The following is a 20,586-nucleotide window of genomic DNA, read 5'->3' as shown; positions in this document are numbered from 1 at the left end:
TTGATTGAGATGACTTATTTATTCCAATAAAATCTTTGTGCCAAAGTGGCCTCCAGATGACTTTTATGGAGCATGCCCATTTAGTGTATAGGGAAGACCAGATGAAATTGTATGCTTCACCATGCGCTCACGTTTCCAGAATGTATGAGCTCATGCTGCCAGCTTGAGAACTGACTAAGCCCTCTTGAGAGTTGACTGTATGGGGACTTGATTTAAGGGGATAATTATTTTAGGTTTTGATATTGACCAAAGGATAGCTGCTGGTTTACTTGCTGAAAACTTAGACTTAGACTTCCTTTTTATTGTCATTCAAATTTGAAATTTACAGCAAAGATAAGAACGAAATTTCGTTACATAAGCTCATGGTAGTGCAGGATAAAAAAGCAATAAGGTGCATATATAAATAAATAAATATATATAAATAATAAATATATATATATATAATAAATATATACAGTATATATAAATATATATATAAATAAATAAATAGATTACTGTACAGATAAATATATTGCTACATGCTCCATTAAATCGGATACAGGCAGTGAATTGAAATTGGACTGGAAGACTGCAGTTCTACTGTATATGTCAGGGGTCGGGAACCTTTTTGGCTGAGAGAGCCATGAAAGCCAAACATTTTAAAATGTATTTCCGTGAGAGCCATATAATATTTTTTAACACTGAATACAACTAGATGCGTGCATTTTTAAGTAAGACCGACATTTTTAGAGTATAGTAAGTCTCTTATTCTTTTTAATAACATTGTTATTCTGAAGCTAACCAATAATAAATAAAATACTTCTTACCATTAATGCGACTTCTTGAACAGGTGCGGTAGAAAACGGATGGATGGATTAAAATGCATGAGAATGTTTTATATTTTGAACGTTATTTTTACCACTGTGATTACCAGCTGAATTATTCATTACTTATCGTGTTAAGCAATGTCAGCTAAGATTTATCTGAGAGCCAGATGCAGTCATCAAAAGAGCCACATCTGGCTCGCGAGCCATAGGTTCCCTACCCCTGGTATATGTACTGTCAAAACTCTGTACCCATCATTTGAAAAGATGCATCACGGTTTCCGCAAGGACCAGTAAACATGTGGCGCTCTGAATCATTTTCATTGACGGCAGAGCGTGAGGATATAGAGACTGTTATTAGAGTGCTACTGTGGTATCTGCTTCTGTAGCTTCTGGTCACACAGCATACAAGAACCATGACAAACACAACACAGACAGCAAACAGCAAAAGAACAGCGAGGACCAGGTCACACAAACTAATGTTTGGGTGCTATTTTTGAAGAAATTGATACTTTGTGGCAAGTATCAAAGCCAAACAGACTCATCCAGACAGTCCTCATTCACAAGTCCTGGAGCCAGGGTCTGCCATGGGTGTGTCAGTGCTTTTGGCAGAGGTAACTTTCACTTCTGTGAGAGCCCGACCAGCATTAGTGCCACAAGAGCGACTCAATTTTGGAGCAGAATTTTCCCACAGTCAACAGGACAATTCAGAACCACTTTGCAGTGGAACCTCAATTTACAAACCTCTCATTACAGGTGAAACTAAAAAATTCTGAATATAGTGCAAAAGTCCATTCATTTCGGCAATTCAACTTCAAATGTGAAACATGTATGCAAATATGTTATATAAACTCATTACATGCAAAGTGAGACATGTCAAGCCTTTGTTTGTTATGATTTTTACGGTTTACAGTTTTTGAAAACCCAACATTTTCTGAGATTTTCAATTAGGCATTTCCATAGGCTGTAAACCATAATCAGCAAAATTATATCAAAAGAAGGCTTGAAATATCTTGAGTTGCATGTTATGAGTCTTTATCGTTTATTAGTTTAAACTTGTAAATCTTATTGCTTGAATAAACAAACCATTTTTTTGCGTTTCACCTGTATACAAACCTTTCGATTTATAAACCACAGACCAAAAAGAAATATGCTTTGGTGTACGAACCTTGTTCTTTGTGTTCGGGTATTTCATCCCCAAAAACTACTTTGTGTGCTTTTTATATTTTTTAGCTTTTTTACAGCATTTATTTCTAGTTTTGATATGAGTCCAAAGAAAGTAATAGACAATCGTTGTGTGGTTAAAAATATTCAGGAAGTATCCACAGCGTTGGCGGCTCTGCCTCCCCCTCCAATTTTCTTCGGCTGAACACCAAGATTAAACAACAAGGTAAAGTGGACTACATTTTTTATTCCTAATTATTGTAGCAACCTGGCCATTGCACCACAGGGCTAGTGACAATGTGTGTGCGTGTCTGCAGGGCAGCTGCATGTGAGGAGAACAGTTCAGCTGTTGTTGTTTTTGTGGCTTTGTTTTTAAATAGAAAGTTGATCCATCACCCCATTGCTATGTTTGTTTAATATCAGTATTAGAGATGTCCGATATCGGCCGATAAATGCTTTAAAATGTAATATCGGAAATTATCGGTATCGTTTTTTTTTATTATCGCTAGTTTTTTTTTTGTTTTGTTTTTTTAAATCAACATAAAAAACACAAGATACACTTACAATTAGTGCACCAACCCAAAAAACCTCCCTCCCCCATTTACACTCATTCACACTAAAAAAAAGGGTTGTTTTTTTCTGTTATTAATATTCTGGTTCCTACATTATATATCAATACAGTCTGCAAGGGATACAGTCCGTAAACACACATGATTGTGCGTGCTGCTCGTCCACTAATAGTACTAACCTTTAACAGTTAATTTGACTAATTTTCATCAATTATTAGTTTCTATGTACCGTATTTTTTGGACTATAAGACGCAGTTTTTTTCATAGTTTGGCCGGGCTCCAGTGCGACTTATATATGTTTTTTTCCTTTTTTATTATGCATTTTTGGTAGGTACGACTTATACTCCGGTGCGACTTATACTCCAAAAAATACGGTAACTGTTTTTATATTGTTTTACTTTTTTTTTTAATTCAAGAAAAGAAAATGTTTTTAATTTATTTATTTTATTTTATTGTATTCATTTTTTTAAAAAGGACCTTATCTTCACCATACCTGGTTGTCCAAATTAGGCATAATAATGTGTTAATTCCACGACTGTATATATCTGTATCGGTTGATATCGGTATCGGTTGATATCGGTATCGGTAATTAAAGAGTTGGACAATATCGGAATATCGGATATCGGCAAAAAGCCATTATCGGACATCCCTAATCAGTATAGTACTTTATATTGTGTTCAAAGTGTACCCATTTTTACTAAAATGCAAACTTTTGTTGAGGTTGGAAACCATTATTCATATTTACTTTGTTTCTTATTGACAACTCTGCTTCACTATGCAAACTTTTACATTTAAGAACCATGTTCAAGAACCAACTAAATTTGTAAATTGAGGTTCCACTTACATCACAAAAGTCAACTAGAAGCAGTCCCGGCGTCATTGGTGGGCCTTTTCGAGCCATGCTGGGTTTTTTGTTTTTTTTACATCGGAGCAGGTAAAAATAAGATGATAAGTAATCTAAACAAAAGCATGTTGACAAAGATGATGGCCCAATTAACTGACACGTTAGTTAAAGTTTAAATATGAGACGAAAATGTTGACAGAAACGAAATCCAATCATATTTACTTTCATCATGTCGATGGTTTGTACAAGTTTAGAATATATCCAATTACAGCTCCTAAACGGCGTACAATAACAGAGGGGTGGGGTTAGTTACGAAGGAGAGCCAATCAGATGTTTTTCCTTGTGAGATGAGGAAGTGGCCGCCAAAACTAAAATATGAGGCTTTGACATGTTACACATGGCAACATGTGTAAGCCTGAGAGAAAGTGTGAGACCTCACCAATGCGCTTTTGGAAGAATGGTCAAAAATTCCTATAAACACACTCTGCAACCTTGTGGACAGCCTTCTCAGAAGAGTTGAAGCTGTAATAGCTGCAAAAGGTTGACCCACATCATATTGAACCCTATGGGTAAGGAATGGGATGGCACTTCAAGTTCATATGTGAGTCAAGGCAGGTGGCCAAATATTTTTGGCAATATACCGGTAGTGTATCATTCTCTATGCAAACATGCACTGACAAGAGATGAAGTATAATGAAAAGATTATTGGAATTCTAGCTTTGCCCTCCTGAAATCATTGCACAGGAGTTCAACTAAAGCTGTATGTTTTCCCACTCTGTTGTCTAAAGCAGTTGTTCTCAAATCGGGGTACGCGTACCCCTGGGGGTACTTGAAGGTATGCCAAGGGGTACGTGAGATTTTTTTTAAATATTCTAAAAAAAGCAACAATTCAAAAATCCTTTATAAATATATTTATTGAATAATACTTCAACAAAATATGAATGTAAGTTCATAAACTGAACATCAAATCAAGTAGGCTATTCCATTCATTACAATGCAACAATGCAATATTCAGTGTTGACAGCTAGATTTTTTGTGGACATGTTCCATAAATATTGATGTTTAAGATTTCTTTTTTTGTGAATAAATTTTTAGAATTAAGTTCATGAATCCAGATGGATCTTTATTACAATCCCCAATGTGGGCACTTAAGTTGATGATTACTTCTACAGGTATGTGTAGAAATCTTTCTTTATAATTGAATCACTTGTTTATTTTTCAACAAGTTTTTTGTTATTTTTATATCTTTTTTTCCAAATAGTTCAAGAAATACCTCTACAAATGAGCAATATTTTTGCACTGTTATACAATTTAATAAATCAGAAACTGATGACATAGTGCTGTATTTTACTCCTTTATCTATTTTTTTCAACCAAAAATGCTTTGCTCTGATTAGGGGGTACTTGAATTAAAAAAAATGTTCAAAGGGGGTACATCACTGAAAAAAGGTTGAGAACCACTGGTCTAAACTATCAAACAGGAAACCTTCTAACAAAGCTTCATTTGTCTCTGCTGCAGCTTCATTGCAAATATGATATTTTCACATCCCCTCTACTTTGTGTGTCTTTATGAAAATTGTGTTGGATTTGTACTATATTTGGATCTTGATGCAGCAATTTTACAATACATCCGTTGACTCCCAAAATGTGTTTGAGTGTCGTATTTCTCACATTTGCACTTTCCTCAGCTCTCCCGGAAGCTCCTGCTGTGGTTTTAGAAGAATCCCAGGGAGCAGTGGAAAAACCCACAGGAATTCACTATAATACACACGTCTCACACCCCTCGCTGACATATTAACACATTCAGGATGCTCATATATACACACACACACAGTCAACATTCAGCTTGTGCATGTATGTGTGTGCGTGTGTGTGTGTGTGTGTCCGTGTGTGTGTGTGTGTGTGTGTGTGTGTGTGTGTGTGTGTGTGTGTGTGTGTGTGTGTGTGTGTGTGTGTGTGTGTGCAAGAGGGGAAAATAAAAAGTGCATGGAAAATAAATAACAGTCTCTGTGAATCAAAAAACCCACAAACCATATAGTCAGACACTGATGAAATTGTAAAAGAGCTACTGTAAAAAGCAATGTGTATTTCATTGCCAGTGTTATGACCTAATAATGTATTCCCGGAATAACAAATGATGTGTCATTGAATGTTTCTTTGGATGGGAGTTTAACTGCCACAAGCTATCAGCTTAACATAAATCAAAATCAGTACAGTATGATAATCATATTTCTCGAGAGACTCCACTTCGTGGCTGAGAATTGAACTGCAGTTTGAAGACTGCTGTGCAAAAAGGAGCTGTCAAAATATAAGATAAAAAGACTGGATTTTAGGAATAAAATGCTAAAACTAGTGAAATTAACTAGCTGCATGGACAAATAATTTTACTTGATAAAACATCCTAAATTAAGATTTGTATATTTAGAAATTAGCAGGACCATTAAGATAGAAATACACTATGTTTGTATTTGGCCACCCATCCAAATGATGAGAATCAGGTGTCCTAATCACTTGGCCCGGCCACAGGTGTATAAAATCAAGCACTTAGGAATGGAGACAGTTTCTACAAACATTTGTGAAAGAATGGGCCGCTCTCAGGAGCTCAGTGACTTCCAGCGTGGAACTGTCTAGGATGCTGCCTGTGCAACAAATCCAGTCGTGAAATTTCCTCACTCCTAAATATTCCAAAGTCAACTGTCGGCTTCATTATAAGAAAATGGAAGAGTTTGGGAACAACAGCAACTCAGCCATGAAGTGGTAGGCCACGTAAACTGACAGAGAGGGGTCAGCGGATGCTGAAGCGCATAGTGCAAAGACTTTCTGCACAGTCAGTTGCTACAGAGCTCCAAACTTCATGTGACCTTCCAAATAGCCCACGTACAGTACGCAGAGCGCTTCATGGAATGGGTTTTCATGGCCGAACAGCTGCATCTAAGCCATACATCACCAAGTCCAATGCAAAGCGTGGGATGCAGTGGTGTAAAGCACGTCACCACTGGACTCTAGAGCAGTGGAGACGCCTTCTCTGAAGTGATGAGTCACGCTTTTCCATCTGGCAATCTGATGGACAAGTCTGGGTTTGGAGGTTGCCAGGAGAACGGTACATTTCAGACTGCATTGTGCCGAGTGTGAAATTTGGTGGAGGAGGAATTATGGTGTGGGTTTTTTTTCAGGAGTTGGGCTTGGCCCCTTAGTTCCAGTGAAAATAACTTTAAATGCTCCAGGATACCAAAACATTTTGGACAATTCAATGGGATGGCACTGCAAGTTCATATGTGAGTCAAGGCAGGTGGCCAAATACTTTTGGCAATTGAAGACAAGCATTATTAAACTTGCAATTCTTAAATCAAGCCTCCTCGAGATGTTTTGCAGAATATTTAAACACGATTTTCTATTATGGGGAAAACCAAAATATCTGATTTGAAAAGTTATTTACTCAATTTTAAAATGTTTAAACTAGAGTAGATGAAAAAAATATATTATTAATGCTAAAATTAAGATTATTGGGCTCGCTTGGTAGAGCCGCCGTGCCAGCAACTTGAGGGTTCCTAGTTCGAGCCCTGCTTTCACCATCCTAGTCACTGCCGTTTTGTTACCCGCCTGCTCCAAGTGCCCCCATACTGGTTTAAATGTAGATAATGGGTTTCACTATGTAAAGCGCTTTGAGCTTTGAAATTTAATTTGTTTCACTAAAAATAAGTAAATAGCTCTTAAAACTAGGGATATTTCTAGAAAAACATTTTCAAATCTTGGCAATTGGCAAACAATTTGCAGTGCGTATAGGTGTATGACTGGACCTACCTGAGGCGGGTCCAGGCACGTTGGCTGAGGCCTTCATTGTGCAGGAGGTTGTGACTCAGGTCCAGCTCTGTCAAACGAGTGCAGCCCCTCAGTGGCTCACCTGTCACCTCCTCTATCAGATTCCTATCCATCTCTAATGTCTATTTAATAAGGGAGCGAAAAGGGCACATATGCATCATGTACAACATGCGTGATGTTTTGAGATATGGATTCCCTACTGCAGTGTTTTTCAACCTTTTCTGAACCAAGGCACATTTTTTTCATTGAAAAAATTCTGAAGCACACCACCAGCAGAAAACATTAAAAAAAATGAAACTCAGTAGCCGATATTGACAATACAAAGTCGTTCTCGCAATTGTTGGATATGACTTTAAACCATAACCAAGCATGCATCACTATAGCTCTTGTCTCGAAGTACTGTCACAACCTGTCACATCACGCCGGGACTTATTTTGAGTTTTTTGGCGTTTTCCTGTGTGTGGTGTTTTAGTTCTTGTCTTGCGCTCCTATTTTGGTGGCTTTTCCTCTTTTGTTGGTATTTTCCTGTAGCAGTTTAATGTCTTCCTTGAACGCTATTCCCCGCACCTGCTTTGTTTTCGCAATCTCGACTAAGTTGTGCGGACGCTATCCTTCTTTGTGGGGACATTGTTGATTGTCATGTCATGTACGGATGTACTTTGGGGACGCCGTCTGCTCCACACGCTGTAAGTCTTTGCTGTCGTCCAGCATTCTGTTTTTGTTTACTTTGCAGCCAGTTTAGTTTTAGTTTCGTTTTGCATAGCCTTCCTTAAGCTTCAATGCCTTTTCTTAGCGGCACTTAGCGGCACTCGCTTTTTGTTTATTTCTGGTTTAAGTGTTGGATACCTTTTTACCTACACGCTGCCTCCCACATATTGTGATCACAACAAACCATGTTCCCGACATCTACAAAGCAATTAGTTACCTGCTGCCACCTACTGATATGGAAGAGTATTACACGGTTACTCTGCCGAGCTCTAGACAGCACACACACTCAACAACGGCACATTTGCGGATTATAATTACTGGTTTGCAAAAAATATTTTTAACCCAATTAGGTGAAATTACATAATCTTCCACGGCACACCAGACTGTATCTCACGCCGCCGAAAAACAGGGGTTGAAAAACACTGCCCTACTGTATAGCAAAGTGCTATCAGTGCACCTGCAGAGAGAGGGGAAGGCCGTGGGGGAGCGAGCGGAAGTGGTTGTTCTCTAGCTTGAGGTGGAGAAGCCTCTTGAGCGGTTTGAATGCTTGCCGTGACATAGTGCCTTCGTGCAGACTGTTGTCTTCCAGCTCCAGGCTCAACATGTTGGTCAAACCTTAAGAGGCAGCAACGTTATAATGACTGGAACTTGCATAAAAGTGGCGTTGTTGCACAGAGACACATTGCACCCCGTACCTGTGAAACTATGAAACGAGAGGGCGCCAAGCCTGTTGTTGTTCAGGCTCAGCTCTTCAAGAGACGGCGGCAGCGGCGGTACCTTTGTGAGCTGGTTGCCATCTAAGTTCAGCTTCTTCAGCGAGGTCAAGTTCTAAAGATCACACATCAAAAAGAGCAGGGAAATAAGGCCAAAGGACAGACAAAATGAAGGCTTGTTCTAAAAAATCCATCATTTTCATCCTGAAGATGGAATTACAGAGTTCATAGCTGAAGAATGCCAAAATAAATCTGTACGGCTCTTCTGTATCATCTACCATGTTGTATTTTTGGTGCAGCCTATCAATGTGGCTCTTTAGTGAAAGCTGCTGTGGTTGATCTCGAAGCTGTGGACTGGAACCTTTGCAGTGTCCATCAGTCCTCTGTCATTACTGGCATGTGAGCTGGGTGGGTAGTGGAGGGGGGGGACTAAAAATATTTGACTTTCCTCTACGTCATTGGCTGCAGCTGTTTTCCATGCAGCCAATACGGCGAGAGTGCTTTGATGGTGGGGGATGATGATTGGTTGGTGTGCAGTAGGCGGCTTGAGTGTGGTCAGGATCTTTGTGTGTGTTTGGCCTGTGGTCATTTTGAGGTTAGACCCGACGTTATTCTTAGAAAAGATGAGTTAATGTGATTCCCAGCACTCTTAAATTACTATAATGATACAGGATTAAGGCCGTCTTTGATTTTAATAAGATGCAAGGGCCTTTTCGAATTTGACTTATAAAAGCGATTGGTATTTAACGGGTTCCGATCCTAAGCTGCTGACGTTGTCACAAAGAGCAGCATTTAGTTTATTTCTCCTCCTTGCCTACCTGTGGCGCTAGTTCCAATTTAATTGGTGCTGCAAGACAATGTTTTAGTCCCAAGGTAAATATACATGATTGTTACAGTGTACAGAGTGCAGTATTTACACTCAGTGGAAAGGTGTAGGTACTAGACACAGTACTCACATACAGTTGCTTTTGGCTGAATGACTCATCAATCAGTTGGTTTTTGCTGAGGTCCAATGTTTTCAGCTTTGGCAGGCCGGAGAAACCTTCTGGAGCAATTATTCGGATGTTGTTCCCTTTTTCAAAGAAAAATACAGGAGATTAGGTGCCGTTACATTATGAGGACACATGTACTATTATCGCATTACATACTACAAAGCAGGGGCGTCACTAGCTTTTAAGGACAGGGGGGGCTTAGCCCCCAGGAGATGCACAGGATGTGAGCGAACGTAGCGCACGAGCACAAAACTTCACAAATGGCTAACAAAGACTTAGAAATGATTCATTGTTATTATTATTATTTTAAAAAAATGCACAGGACAAAATTAAATGCTCCCCGGGACGATGGCTTTCTTTTTCTTTATTTATTAATTTTACATTTTATATTAAATGTCTTGGTTTTTCCTCCCTCTGAAAATCCTATGAAATGTTTAACAAGCCATCCTATAATAATACAACAGCTATTAATGTAACAATACAATAAAACAAATATATTTAATGATGTTTTTTTCATTATTTTAACAATAGGCTAATGTATATTACTTTATATAGATTCTACAAGAAACACAAAACTTAAAAACTAAATTATTTACAATTGCATACACAAGGTTTCGTGCAGCTTCACTCATTGTAAAGGAAGATAATGTGCTTCGTACACATGCAGGACCGCAAGCAAGGTCGCAGAGAAAATGCGGACTGGAATTTGAGTGATATGGGCATTTTCTATATGAACAAGTGGAATGGATTGGATACCGACGCACTAAAGGGGCTCTCTACCTTACGCTATGAAGTGAGGGGAAACTGAGTGAATAATAACAGGTTATATGATTTATTTAAACTCATATTCGGGCCGCTTTATAATGAATATGTCGGCATGTATTTGTAAAACAAAATATATATATATATACTGTATATAACACCAAATTATTTAGGGGGCTTAAGAATATTTTAGGGGGGCTTGAGCCCCCCTAAAATAGGCCTAACAACGCCAATGCTACAAAGTATATCCCAAATGTGTTCAGTAGGGTTGAGGTCACAGTTCTCAAACTCAACTAGTCCTGCCTTAATGGACCAAGTTTCAAAGATTGTTGTAATGGTAAAATGTAAAAATCTACCAGGATTTCACAGCATTTAACAATATTTTTACAGTAAAAATACTGTAATCACAATATACTGTACCATTACAATAAATGACTGTAAAAAATACGACATCCTTATTTGTCTCTTAAGGGGTTCCGTATACTACGTTGCACATTCTTGTACCGTAAGTGGCAATATACTGCTAACCGGCAGAGTAATTAAATATAAAAAATATACTTGATAAGTACTCCAAATAGTTGTCATTTTATTGTAAAATTACAATAATAATACTTGCATACATTTCTGTATTTGTGAAGTACAGCAAATAGTTGTCATTTTATTGTAATGAACTATACAATTACAATTGTGAAGTTAAAGCATTTAGTTGTAACTTTATTCAAATTCACCGTAAAATCACAGCTGTGCAGTTACAGTAAATTGCTGTAAAGATATTTCACAGTAAAATACTGTAAATGTTACTGTGCAGTTACAGTAAATTGCTGTAAAGATATTTCACAGTAAAATACTGTATATGTTGCAGTTACAGTAAATTGCTGTAAAGATATTTCACAGTAAAATACTGTATATGTTACTGTAAAGATATTTCACAGTAAAATACTGTATATGTTACTGTGAAATATCTTTACAGCAGTTACAGTAAATTGCTGTAAAGATATTTCACAGTAAAGTACTGTATATGTTATTGTGAAATATCTTTACAGCAGTTACAGTAAATTGCTATAAAGATATTTCACAGTAAAATACTGTATATGTTACTGTGAAATATCTTTACAGCAATTTACTGTAACTGCACAGCTGTGATTTTACAGTCAATTTGAATAAAGTTACAACTAAATGCTTTAACTTCACAATTGGAATTGCGCATTACAATAAAATGACAACTATTTGCTATACTTTACAAATACAGAAATGTATGCAAGTATTAGCCAGTACTTTTCTGTGAATTCACAATGAACATGTTTTACAGCAGTGTTTTTCAACCACTGTGCCGCGGCACACTAGTGTCCCGTGAGATACAGTCTGGTGTGCCGTGGGAGATCATCTAGTTTCACTTATTTGGGTTAAAAATATTGTTTGCAAACCAGTAATTATAGTCTGCACATTATGTGTTGTTGTTGAGTGTCAGTGCTGTCTAGAGCTCGGCAGAGTAACCGTGTAATACTCTTCCATATCAGTAGGTGGCAGCCGGTAGCTAATTGCGTTGTAGATGTCGGGAACAGCGGGAGGTGTCTAATGTTTAAACCAAAAATAAACAAAAGGTGAGTGCCCCTAAGAAAAGGCATTGAAGCTTAGGGAAGGCTATGCAGAAGAAAACTAAAACTAAACTGGCTACAAAGTAAACAAAAACAGAATGCTGGACGACAGCAAAGACTTACTGTGGAGCAAAGACGGCGTCCACAAAGTACATCCGGACATGACATGACAATCAACAATGTCCCCACAAAAACAACTGAAATATTCTTGATTGCTAAAACAAAGTAGGTGTGGGGAATAGCGGTCAAGGAAGACATGAAACTGCTACAGGAAAATACCAAAAAAAGAGAAAAAGCCACCAAATTAGGAGCGCAAGACAAGAAGTAAAACACTACACACAGGAAAACAGCAAACAACTCAAAATAAGTCAGGGCGTGATGTGACAGGTTGTGACAGTACACCTACTTTGAGACAAGAGCAACATTGATGCACGCTTGGTTATGCTTTAAAGTCATTCCCAACAATTGACTTTAACTGTTTACTGTCAACTGTGTTTCGTTTTTTAATGATTTCTGCTGGTGGTGTGCCTCCGAATCTTTTTCAACTCAAAAAATGTGCCTTGGCTCAAAAAAGATTGAAAAACACAGTTTTACAGTGTAAGTACATAAAATGTACATTTTTAAGGTTTGTTTTAGTTATCCCAATAAGGCCAGCACTTAAGAGCTTTAGAACTAAACATTGCTTCCATTCAATCAGCCAACAAATTATGATGATATAAATGTTTGTGTCGTATATTCCAAGAACAGGTGGTAAAAATGTCCATGTACTGTATACTAAACCTGTACAAATAGCTCATATTCACAAGTGATCTCTAATCTATTAACTAAAATGTGTGTGTCAACATACTTCAGTCCAGTATGTTGTATAGAAGGGTCTCTTTTAATGTTCAGTCACTTGCAATGAAATGTTGGCATATTTATTCATATTAAACAGTATCTCACAAAAGTGGGTTCGCCACTCACATTTCAGCGACAATTTTATTGTACTTTCTCAACAGACGGTATTATGGAAATGTAACTGGTGTAATATTTTGGAGTAGTCAATGTACAGCTTGTATAGCAGTATACTATCCACTCAAAAAAGTAAACAAAGGCATTGTTGCGTAAATAGCTGACAACCAGAGTTGGCGAGTGACGCCCTACATTGACTCCATTACATTCACTTAAGTACCATTTTAGATCATTTGGACAGAGTAGTTTTAATGCAACATAATTTTACTACGTTATATTGAGTTTCTTTCCGATTTTATTTATTCATAATCTCTTGGCAGTTGCTTGCAGATGTGTACTTTTAGCTCGTGGGAGATTCTTCTTCCAAAGGCCACTACAACGTGACTCTGTTTCATCAATCAGAGCCTGGCAGTCACATGACCGCATTAGACATAAAATAAGTCAGAAGTTACTCACCAGTTACTCAGTACCTGAGTAGTTTTTTCACTAAATAGTTACTTACTCAAGTAATTATTTGGATGATTACTTGTTACTTTGACTTGAGTCATATTACCCTAGAGCAGGGTTGCCTAAAATGGGCCCGGGACCAAATCCGACCCATAAATGACACCATTCAGTTCAAAACTTGGGAGAGAAACATTTTAAATAAATAAAAGTAGTTCACTCCTGTAGTATAGAGCAGTGATTCTCAAACTGTGGTACGTGTACCACTACTGGTATTCAGGCTCCATCTCCATCTTTATTTTCCTATATTCAAACATAGTGTTACTGTTCTAATCATGTGTAATGTTACAGTGGCCAAAAATAGCAAATATACATGTTAAACAAAACCTCTTCCTCCTTTTTAAGGAATACTTAGCCCTACTACTAGATACTCGAAACCGATTTTCCCAGTTGTTCGATAAGAAAAGAACCGAGTCCTCGGACTCGAATCCCTTTTTGAGAACCGGTACCCGTTATCGAGACCACAATAGTAAAGAAAAAGAACTGGATCTTTATTCGAATCCCTTTGTAACGAATCCCGTCCTGACCAGAAATGCCCCGTGTGACATCACAAGAAATGACGTCACGTAGCTCAGTCATTAGGCGCAGATAGCGAAAGCAGGAAAAACAATGGACCGGAAAAAGCTCTCCAAGGTGTAATAAAGTTCTAAACAAAAGGTATAATCCAATGAATAACTTTACTGAGAGATTTGAGCAGGGTACAAACACATGACGAACACTTTTACGACCAACCGGAAACATAGCAACCAGGCTAGCAACGCACCTCCTTTACGGCAGCTGTCGCAACGTTCTTAAAGCAACCGCAGCACATACATATTTATACAACATATCTCCCTTTTTTAACTTTTGTTTTTCTTTCCTTGTAAACAAAACAAAATCACACTGTATATGTGTTGTGTGTCTAATTATAAATAATGCAGACGAGGCATGTTGGCTGAGTTCTTGACGTTTACTTTCACAGCGTGCTCATAACCTCATTCTTAGCTGCCGGGTGACGACACTTTTCGGGGCTACCGCACATGCTCCTCACTCCTGTTGCATGCTGGGTAGTTTAGTTGTTACATTCCCTAACTCATAAAATCACATCTTTCCCCCTATAAAGAAATAATGTTAACTCAATAAAGTGTATTTCTTTTTTTAGTTTTAACTTTTCATTTTTTAGCATTGTAACCACATTTGCAAACAACTTTTCTCTTCATAGAATTGTATTTCAATAAAGAAATAAAGTGCAAAAGTGTCAAAGCATCATAACAAACAGTTATATCAAATAGCAGCAAAAGTGCACTTTTTGGAGAGCTGTATTATTTTAAGTTTTGTGCCCAAGGGACTGATTTTATTTAACACTATATTATTATTTATACACCTATAGTGATCAACAGGTTGTTTTTGTGTTACTGTATATATTTGTTTTTCTGAAAAATCCCACTTAATATACTTTGGGTAACAACAGTCAATATTTATTTATTTTATTTTATTTTTTTAGGGGTGTAACAGTCAATATTTATTTATTTATTAGATTTTATTTTTTTCTTATATAATAAAAGTGAGCTTTTGTTAAACCAAATATTGTGTGTTTTTTTCCATATACAACAACCTATCTGGACTTGATAAGAGAACCGATAAGGAATCGGTTCGATAAGAGGATTCGATAATAGGCTCAAACTCGATAATTTCTTATCAAACATCATCCCTACCTACTTCGCTACTGTACTTTAATGTTGGTCACTGTGGTGGTAGTTGGAGAGCCAAGATTTTACTGAGGTGGTACTTGGTGAAAAAAGTTTGCGAACCACTGGTATAGAGGAACTTGGAACACTGTAAACACATTTGCAGATCCTTGCTTGACGTTTTAAGTTTGCTAGCAAATAAAGAACACTGGGGTCCAAACTTGAGATTTACACAACTGAGGCGTTCCTCAAGGCACCCTTTTAGGTACTCTCCCTTTTGGCAGTAACACATTTGTTTTTGTATTGTGATTTATATAAGTAAGATGTTGCTGTTGCTTGTTTCCTTCAGATGCAGTCAGTAGTCATTTGTTCAACTTCTTTAGTTATGATAGTGGTGTCCCTCAAGGTTCCATTTTAGGTCCTCTCTTTTTCATCATTAGTGCTGTTCAAATGGTGGCCTGCGAGTTTAGTTCTAAGAACTTTTGAGAGTCTCACATTTTTGCAGCAGATTTTTAAGAACAGCAGTGTGATCCCCGAAATGACAAAACAAATAGACCAAAAACAAATGTCCACTGTAGAGGACACTGTTTTCGAATTTACAGAAGCCCCCACCGGTCTATATCCTTCAGTAAATGTGGCCTCCAAAACAATTTTGGTAAATATCCCAGTTTGGACATTTTTACTGTGAGCTGTACTCACTCGTGTTTTGATAAGAAGGTGTTGACATATTGTTGACAATATTTGCTTATGTGCTGGGTAGAGATGTCCGATAATATCGGCAAGCCGATAGTATCTCCCGATGAATGCTTTAAAACGTAACATCGGAAATTATCGGTAACGGTTTCAACCTCCTGATTTTCCCGGGAGACTCCCGAATGTCAGTGCCCCTCCCGAAAATCTCCCGGGGCAACCATTCTCCTGATTTCCACGCGGACAACATTATTGGGGGCTTGCCTAAAAGGCACTGCCTTTAGCGTCCGCTTTTCCTTCATACAAACAGCGTGCTGGCCCAGTCACATAATATATGCGGCTTTTACACACACATAAGTGAATGTAATGCATACTTGATCAACAGCCATACAGGTCACACTGAGGGTGGCCGTATAAACAACTTTAACACTGTTACAAATATGCGCCACACTGTGAACCCACACCAAACAAGAATGACAAACACATTTCGGGAGAACAGCCGCACCGTAACACAACATAAACACAACAGAACAAATACCCAGAACCCCTTGCAACACTAACTCTTCCGGAACGCTACAATATACACCTCTCACCAACCCCGCCCATCTCTTGTTTAAGTCGGGGTCCACGTTAATCAATTAATGGTAAAGTTACATTGTTTAATGCATCCAGCGGGGCATCACAACAAAATTAGGCATAATAATGTGTTAATTCCACGACTGTATATATCGGTATCGGTTGATATCGGAATCGGTAATTAAGAGTTGGACAATATCGGAATATCGGATATCAGCAAAAAAGCCATTATCGGACATCTCTAGTGCTGTGAAATTAACTTTGCCATGAGTAAATAATCAATGAGTTTGCCAGAAACAAGCCATGACTTTTCATTTTGATGAGTCATAGACTTGTCTTAAAGCATGTGTCTCCAAATGTTTTTGTATCTCTTTAATTTAGGTAACCAGGGACTGCAGATGGAAATGAGCTATTCAGCTATAGTCTGGTGCAGAACATATCTGTCTTTGAGCTTGATGCCTCTGTGCATTGTCCCTTCAAATAAAGACTAAATTTAACTTAAATGAGATATGTTTGGACAGATATTCTCAAACTGGAGTACATGTACCACTAGTGGTACGCGGGCTGCATCTAGTTGTACGCCAAAAAAAAAAAAATACTTGATTAAAGTACAGTATTTCATTTTTCTGTATTCAAACACAGTGTTACTGTTCAAACTGTGTGTAAAGTTACAAAATATGAAATATACTTGTTAAATAAAACCTCAGAGACTTGTTTTTAATGAATACTTAGGCCTACTACGCTACTGTATTTTAATGTTGGTCATTACGGTGGTACTTGGAGAGCCGAGTGTTTTCTGAGGTGGTACTTGGTGATAAAATCGAACCACTGTTAGGATATCACAATGTAATCATTGGCCCAAATGCTACTGAAACAAGCAGAACTGTACAATGTACATGATATTAACTGGATGATCTAAAAGGATTTTAAAGTAGTGCCTACACACCTGCTATGTCCAGCTTAGTGGCCTCCAGGTCGTGGATGATTGGCAGGTGAGTCATGCCGACATCCCTGCAGCTTATTTCATTGCTGTCAGTCTGACACAGAGCCAGGGGACTGACGCTTGTTTCTGTTTGGTTGCTGGGAGCTTCAGTGGGTTCCTCTTCCTCTTCCTCTGCTCCTTCCTCCTCCTCTTCCTCTTCCTCCTGACACAAAAACATTTCATTCAGCAACTTTCATCAATAAACATCAAACTCAGCTGCACTCAGTAAGAAGTTTAAACCTCCTCATCTTCTTCCTCCTCATCATCATCGTCATCGTCGTCATCATCATCATCATCATCATCGTCGTCATCTTCCTCCTCTTTCTTCTGGGCTTCCCCTTGACTCCTCAGCTTCCTCTTCTCAGAATGAAGTTCCTTCAACACGACCATTAAAGCGCTGCTCGCATCCTCAGCTTGGCTGTTCATCCTCCAGCCCGCCAGGGGTCGCCCTATACCTGCCTGTGATGGGGAACAAAAAAATAAAAATAATCATTATTATCATCATAAATATCTTATGGAAAGATATTGCCCAGTTTAATACCGCTTTAAACGACACCAACAATAATAAACAAAAATGAAATGCTCACAAATGCAACTGCATTGTTAAATAAATATCTGACTGAATAAATGAGCATTTTTATGTTATTATGCATGTTGCGACATTTTGCACAGAGGGTCGAGTGAGTATCTTACTATTCTATATGCAAAAGAGTCCACTGTGGCTGCATGCTTCCTCTTCCACCATGAGGCTCCTCTTTTTTCTCTATCTGCTGTCAGCTTTCCGAGGTCCGGCAGCTGCTCTTCTGATTGCATTTGTACAATATCATCCACACCTTTATAAAAAAAAGAAAAATTAAAAAAAAAAAGACCATAAATGATTACATCGTATAATATCATGCACTACTCTATACCAGGCCTGGGCAATTATTTTGACTCGGGGGGCCAAATTTTAAGAAAAAAAATGTGTCTGGGGGCCGGTATATCTGATTTTTAGGAACACTAATACAAAACCTCACATTAATGTCTGATTGAATGCTGAGTCAGCACCTCCAAGTCCGGGTCCATGGTTCTCGCCCGGGAAAGGGTGGAGTGCCATCTCCAAGTTGGGGAGGAGATCTTGCCCCTTGTGGAGGAGTTGAAGTACCTCGGAGTCTTGTTCACGAGTGAGGGAAGAGTGGATCGTGAGATCGACAGGCGGATCGGTGCGGCGTCTTCAGTAATGCGGACGCTGTATCGATCCGTTGTGATGGATCGATGGTCATGAGCTGTGGGTTATGACCGAAAGGACAAGATCACGGGTACAAGCGGCCGACATGAGTTTCCTAGGTGGTGGGGCTCTCCCTTAGAGATAGGATGAGAAGCTTTGTCATTCGGGGGGAGCTCAAAGTAAAGCCGCTGCTCCTCCACATCGAGGGGAGCCAGATGAGGTGGTTCGGGCATCTGGTCAGGATGCCACCCGAACGCCTCCCTAGGGAGGTGTTTCGGGCACGTCCAACCGGCAGGAGGCCACAAGGAAGACCCAGGACTATGTCTCCCGGCTGGACTGGGAACGCTTCGGGATCCCCCGGAAGGAGCTGGATGAAGTGGCTGGGGAGAGGAAAGTCTGGGCTTCTCTGATTAGCCCTTGTGTAATATTCATATTGTTGTTACTCACAATCAAACACTTTTATGTTAAAATACTGAACAGATGTTTACCTTATCCCAATAAACATCTGTTCAGTATTTTAACATAAAAGTGTTTGATTGTGAGGCATTAAAAGCCACAAAAGGCAATGGGTCCATCAGACCCACAAACGCTGGCTGAGTAACAACAATATGAACGTTGCACGGAAAATTTCTCTGCCAGTTTCTGCATCCCACAGGGATTCTTCTTTTGTGTTTCTGCACCTGCGGTTCCCACACAAGGTTGCAACATTGTTTGTCAACACTGACTGCTCTCATTTTCTCGCACATTTGACCCTCTGATGTTCATTGTACCTACACTCTGTCCTCCTCCTGTCTAGGCCTGCTGTGTGTGTGTGTGTGTGTGTGTGTGTGTGTGTGGTAAACAGAACATCAATTTCCACACTTCTATTAGCCCCGGGTCCAGTGGACCCGGACATCTTATATGTAATAGAAATGTGTAGGGGGAGTGTATGGTGTGTGGTCCTAAATATCCATCCATCCATTTTCTACCGCTTATTCCCTTCGGGGTCGCGGGGGGTGCTGGAGCAAATATCAGCTACAATCGGGCGGAAGGCGGGGTACACCCTGGACAAGTCGCCACCTCATCGCAGGGCCAACACAGATAGACAGACAACATTCACACTCACATTCACACACTAGGGCCAATTTAGTGTTGCCAATGAACCTATCCCCAGGTGCATGTTTTTGGAGGTGGAAGGAAGCCGGAGTACTCGGAGGGAACCCACACAGTCACGGGGAGAACATACAAACTCCACACAGAAAGATCCCGAGCCTGGGATTGAACCCCAGGCTAATCAGCACCTTTGTATTGTGAGGCAGACGCACTAACCACTCTTCCACCATGCTGCCTATTTAATTGTATCATTTTTCTTTTAATAAAAAATTAAAACGGGTCCCACAGACCCGAACACCACACAAGGGTTAAGCTGCTGCCCCCACGACCCGACCTTGGATGGATGAATGCTAAAAACGTTATGACAGACTGCCCTAAAAAATGGAATGGAATTTTAAATGTTTTTACTGAATGAGACACCCGGAATGTTCATGAAAATAAAGAATGTGGGATTTACAATATTAACTATGACCGATAAAACGTTGAATATTGACAACCTATGAACGTCACACCCCCTCTCGGGCGACATATTTTACAATCAAGCAAAACGCAACAAAAATGCAACAAACAGCGAAATATGAACGCGAAGGGTAAAAAAAAAAAAACACCTACAATCTGATACATCACTAAACTTTAGAACTTTGTTGTAAAAAATCTCCTTCCGTGTCGGTCCCTGACACCCGCATTTCAGGCTGGCCGCTCTGGAAACACTCCGTGGAAACGCTCCCCACCCACACTGCTTGGTACCTCGTCTGAGCTGCTGTGACGTAGATTACCATAGCAACTAGTATATCATGCAAAAGGGCAGATTCCAACCATTGAAATACTTTGTATAGTTCAAGACTTACGGTAATTTGAAAACATCACTGCACATCATAATGGCAGCTACAGTTTCCATCTTAAAAATCTAAAAAAAATATTTGGGAATGTCCGGCGGGCCAGATTGAAA

The 20,586-nt window shown here is 39.0% G+C and overlaps 1 protein-coding gene across 1 annotated transcript in view; it reads right to left on the bottom strand.

Annotated features, from left to right (window-relative positions):
• Positions 1–20,586, bottom strand: part of LOC133612181 (extracellular matrix protein 2) — a 41,377-nt gene that overhangs the window by 20,590 nt on the left and 201 nt on the right. Inside the window, exons 2-8 of the mRNA XM_061969351.1 lie at positions 18,032–18,171; positions 17,579–17,797; positions 17,303–17,528; positions 9,576–9,691; positions 8,602–8,734; positions 8,364–8,521; positions 7,181–7,320 (exon numbers count right to left, since the gene is read on the bottom strand). Of these exons, the coding sequence (XP_061825335.1) occupies positions 7,181–7,320; positions 8,364–8,521; positions 8,602–8,734; positions 9,576–9,691; positions 17,303–17,528; positions 17,579–17,797; positions 18,032–18,171 (1,132 nt within the window). The remainder of the gene's footprint in view (positions 1–7,180; positions 7,321–8,363; positions 8,522–8,601; positions 8,735–9,575; positions 9,692–17,302; positions 17,529–17,578; positions 17,798–18,031; positions 18,172–20,586) is intronic.

The sequence above is a fragment of the Nerophis lumbriciformis genome, linkage group LG01 (assembly GCF_033978685.3).
Source record: "Nerophis lumbriciformis linkage group LG01, RoL_Nlum_v2.1, whole genome shotgun sequence".
NCBI lineage: Eukaryota > Metazoa > Chordata > Actinopteri > Syngnathiformes > Syngnathidae > Nerophis > Nerophis lumbriciformis.
This window is presented reverse-complemented; position numbering and strand designations above follow the sequence as displayed.